This window comes from Chaetura pelagica, unplaced genomic scaffold (genome assembly GCF_000747805.2).
Source record: "Chaetura pelagica isolate M959 unplaced genomic scaffold, ChaPel_1.0 scaffold596, whole genome shotgun sequence".
NCBI classification, from domain to species: domain Eukaryota; kingdom Metazoa; phylum Chordata; class Aves; order Apodiformes; family Apodidae; genus Chaetura; species Chaetura pelagica.
Window position 1 is genome coordinate 71,647 of NW_009953725.1, and position 5,237 is coordinate 76,883.

General features: G+C 40.7%; 1 protein-coding gene across 1 annotated transcript in view; it reads right to left on the reverse strand.

Moving 5' to 3' along the window:
* SLC1A1 (solute carrier family 1 (neuronal/epithelial high affinity glutamate transporter, system Xag), member 1) overlaps nucleotides 1-4,950 on the reverse strand; it is a 38,061-nt gene extending 33,111 nt beyond the window's left edge. The window contains exon 1 of the mRNA XM_010000647.1: nucleotides 4,797-4,950. Coding sequence (XP_009998949.1) covers nucleotides 4,797-4,950 — 154 coding nt within the window. The remainder of the gene's footprint in view (nucleotides 1-4,796) is intronic.
* Nucleotides 4,951-5,237: the final 287 nt, after the last annotated feature.

Here is a 5,237-nt window from a genome sequence, read left to right on the forward strand (position 1 = left end):
TCCACTAGTCACACATCTCCAACCAGATTCTGCCCCATTGACTACAACTCTCTGACTCCTTCCTTTCAACCAGTTCCTAATCCACCTCACTTCCTGGTCACCAAACCCATACCTGATCAACTTTTCTACAAGGATGCTGTGGGAGACGGTGTCAAATGCTTTACTGAAATCAAGATAAACCACATCTACCGCTCTACCATCATCTATCCACCTAGTAATTTCCTCATAGAAGGCTATGAGGTTAGTCAAACATGATTTACCCTTGATAAAACCATGTTGACTGCTCTTGATGACCCCCATGTCCTTGATGTGTCTAGAGATGGTGACAAGAACAAGTTGTTCCATCACCTTTCCAGGGATGGAGGTGAGGCTGACCGGTCTATAGTTACCCAGGTCCTCCTTCTTGCCCTTCTTGTAGACTGGTGTGACATTTGCTATCCTCCAGTCCTCAGGCACCTCTCCTGTTACCCATGACATACCGAAGATGATGGAGAGTGGCCTAGCAATGACCTCCACCAGCTCCCTCAGCACCCTTGGATGCATTCCATCCGGACCCATCGATTTATGGATGTCCAGATTACTCAGCTGATCCCTAACCCAATCCTCATCTACTATGTCAAACTCCTCATCTATCTTGACTACTTCTGGGGCTATATGAATCTGGGGCTCATGGGGAAACCCTGCAGGAGTAAAGACAGAGGCAAAGAAGGCGTTCAGCACCTCTGCCTTCTTTATATCCTCTGTCACCAGGGCTCCCACCTCATTCCTCAGTGGGCCAATATTGCCTCTAAGTTATGTATAAGTTGATTTTTTCAGGATGTGACATTATCTTTTAAGACATTGCAATACTAAAAAAGAATGCCACAGATTGTATTTTCAATTATGTCGTAAGTGATTTTTGTGAAAAAATGTTAATAAGTCACCAAAATCCAGTATTTTGACCTGATATACATTCACAAAATAGCCTCCTGTAGTGTCAAAATTTCCTATATGCCTTTGATTGCAGTACCTTGGTCTGGTTACAATTATGCATCAAATGAGCCATTGCAGTTGTCTCTGTGCACACTCTTAGCCCTCAGCAAAGGCTCAGTAACATTACTTAACATTTAACTTTCTCTCATAGTAAGCTAAGTAGCATCCCCTTAGCTTGTGAATTAACAAGACGGTTAATTGGTCCCAGCTGATGTTTTATCACAATTTTTACTACACTAACTTCATATGTATCAGGCCCTAAATGTCTGTCACTGAGCACATGAACATGTACATGAGTCTGACAGCTGTGATCATCAGATATAAGCCCTACATAGGTCTGGAAAACATGCAAATCCTGAGGAGGTGGGCATATCCAGAATACACCTGGTCCCACCAAAGGCAGCCATCATGCAAGTTATGGTTCTATGCTTGTACATTCTTCATTTAGTAAATAATGATGGAGGTTACATTTGAGGAAAATACTTTTGTGTCTCATTCCAGGGAAGATTCACAGCCAAATGCAGAGAGTTGTGCCCTTGTCACTAGCAGAGAAGTGCCTGCCTTTTTTACAGACATAGTTGAAGGCACTTCCTGGATCATCCTTATTTTTTTCATTCTCCTCCTTCTTTCATGTTTTACAGTATTTTTCGAAAGCATGAATTTTGCTTTGGTGATAAAATTCAGAATTGCAAAGAGATCATGTTGCCTACTCTTGACTATTATGGCTTTTGACGCTGTCTCCTATAACATCCCCACAGAAAAACTAACAAAGTACAGGATGAATCATTGTACAGTGAGGTGAATTGAGAATTGGCTGAATGGCCAGTTCCAGAAGGTTGCAGTTGTGCAACTCCAAGGGCAGTCAGAGGCAAGTCACTACTGGTGTACCCCAGAGCCCAGTACTAGGGCCAATACTGTTTCAGATTTTCATCAGATGATACAAAACTGGGAGGAGTGTCTAACACATAAGATGGCTATACAGCTATTCAGAGGTACATTGATGGGCTGGGTAATTCATCTGAGAACAAGGACAAATGCAAAACTCTCCACCAGGAGAGGAATAATGCAAGGCACCATTCCATGCTGGCTGGAAAAGAGCTCAGCAGAGAAGGACCTGTGGGTCCTGGTGGACAATGAGCTGATCGCAAGACAGCAACATCTCATAGCAAAGGCAGCCAAATGCCTTCTGGCCAGCACTATTAAGAGCACTGCCAGCATGAGAAGGGAGGGGATCTTTTCCCTAAACACAACACCAGTGACACTGCACCTGGAGTATTGTGTCCAGAAAGTGATGGAGATCCATCAAAGGGCCATAAAGATGATGAATTGATTGGAGAATTTCTCACATGATGAGAGGCTGAGAGAGCCAAGACTGTTCAGCCTTGAGAAGAGAAGGATCAGGAGGATCTTATAAATACCTGATGGGTGGGAATGAACAAAACAGAGCCAGGCTCTTCTCAGTGGTGCCCAGATACAAGGTAAGAGGCAACAGGCAAAAAATAAGAAACATTAAATTCAACCTGAACAGGAAAATATTGTTTTACTGTGGGGCTGGTCAAACACATTGCCCTGAGAGGTTGTGGAGAGTCCATGCTTAAAGATACACAAAATCTGACTGGAAATAGTCTGAGGAAACCTGCTCTAGCTGACCCTGCTTGAGCAGGAAGGGGTGCAGTAGATAGTCTCAGGTGGTCCCTTCTAAATACAACCATTCTGTATGATTCTGTGTGAAAGAGGAAAAATTACTAGTGTGCTTTAAGACTATACACAGGCCAGCTTAATTCAAACATCCATTTCTGATGCTTGGAAGGTCACCATATATTTATTTTAGAAGAGGTCTGATCTCATCAACATTCTGAAGAAGGATGCAGGTGAACAGTGAAAACCATAATTCACAGAGTTGCCTGGTCCATTTGCCTGCCACACATTTCAGCATTAATTGCACATGGGCAAACAGTGCTTTTGTCAACAAGAGCAGAACAGCTCTACATGTTCCACTGAACTAGCTTCTGTTCTCTATCAATATTGTTTCATTTTTTTTTCCTAAAAACCCAACATAGAAGTGTAGAAAAAGTAAGCTCTTCATTTCTTTTTAAACTGGAGCTGGGCAAGGTCAGAATAAAAAGCATCTTGTTCTCATCTCCATGTATTAACTTAACTCCTGCAATCTGCAACCTTTAAAATCCAAGCCTGTGTTAGTAGTCATAAATGCAGTTTACTCATACTGGAATGTTAAACATTAAATAGCAGTATAATATTTTTAACAGATTGATTTTTGTTTCCCCTTGCCAGTGCTGGAGAGGAACACATTTAATAAATCATTAATTTTATGGATATCCTAATGATAGCATTTATTTTTGAAGACACAGGCCCAACCTCACTCATAAATAAAAGCTTGCTCAAAAGAAAAATATATTGGTCTTATCTTGGCAGTTTTTCCTGCATCTCCTGTTACACACTCCAGTTCAATACGTATAGTTCAGTTTTCCTTTGCTTTCTGTCTCATTTCCTCCTCTGTATAAAAATGCTGCTGTCCCATCTAGTAATTAAACTTTTTATTCCTCTCTCTGTTATTCTCTTCTTTACATACCAACAATTGCTTCATCTCCTTTCATTCCTTTTGCCACAACTCTTGACTACTTTCTGCTGCCACTTCTCACTCTGTCTCTTGCAGCTTCCTTTCTGAATTCCTGAATGTCTCCATCTTGCAGCTGCTGACATTCTCAGTTTTGAATCTAACACTGAGTTGCTGTCACACCACATGACAGGTATGCCTCAGAAGCCCTGGAAGCTTCCTTTACACTCTCCTGTCACAGGTCCACTTTAGGGTGCACTGCTAAAACTAGTGATATTTTTGGCCATGAACTTCAAGAAGCTTGGGAGTTTGTATTCAATAGCTCATTCTTGAAAGCACTTTCATAGCATGATCAAAATTCCCCTCTCATTTTCTGATCACAATCTGCTCCCCTTTTCAGCAGTCAAATGTCTGATGTATTTCCATGACCAGCCAACCAAAAAAGAAACACCTGGACATGAGCACATTCCCAAAATGGAGGCTTTGTAAATATGAAAGCAGACATTATAGTGACAAATGTGTCCTCACCCACTGTAGGAAGCTAAAAGAAAATAGTCAAAACTATTTCTCCCTCTGTAAAGGCTTAAAGAATAAAGATAAGTTTGTTTAACTTTCTTTACCTTTTTTTCTTTTTTCCTTTTTCTTTTTTTTTTCCCCAGAAAGGTTATTTAGCACCCAGTTCTGTTTCTTTGTTTTGGGTTCACCCTGGCAAACATTTCCAAATCTTTCCTACTGGATGAGCTTTTAGCAAATTATAGCTTCCAGCCAATTGCTTGCTTGCTGACTCCAAATGCAGAAAGATTTGCTCTTCTATCCATAACCTCTTCCTGGCCAGCTTCCTCACTCTCTTGCCCAGTAAGCTATGAGATCAGCTCTCCCTTTCATGTGAAGTGGCAGGATAATATTACTTATTATAATAATTAACTCTGTACTAGAGAATATGCAGTTGCTTTGACCTTGCAATTTGCAACTGTTTAATCCACTCCTGAAAACAGGAAGAAAGAGATACAAGAATCTAAACATACATGAGTTTTTATCTCATGGTTCTTTATAACCTAATTACCAGATAATCGTGCTAATCGTTCCAAATCCATTGTCATTACGTAGAGAAAATCTTCATGTAAATGTATGCAATCTGTATTTTTCATTATGGAGTTTTATCAAGTTTTTTTTAAAGGCTCTTTCTTTTAGAACGAAAGCTAAATCACAATAATCAGCTCACCAGCTAACAGTACATTTCCAGTCATACCTGTGATTATACTTGAGATGATGAGCGGCAGAATGATGAGTTTGAGCATTCTCATCAGCATTTCACCAGGAAAGGAAAAGTAAAATTTATCCAGGTTAGACAGTTTGCCATATTCCCGTACCAGCATGCCAACTCCAATACCTATAAGGCACATAAAAAATGTGACACAAATTAGCAGTAATTTATAGTACAGACATGGGGGGAATGCAGGAAAAATAATAGAACAATAAAACAAGAAGAGCCAAAAGCAGAAACGTCTTGCAGGAGGATCTGTCCCATGATCTTCACAGGCACAGAGGTGAGGCTGACAGGTCAGTAAGTTCCCAGGGTCCTCCTTTCTACCCTTTTTAAAAATGGACATAATGTTTCCCTTTTCCAGTCACTAGGGACTCCACCTGATTGCCATGATTTTGAAGTATCATGAAGAGTGGCTTTGGTGGC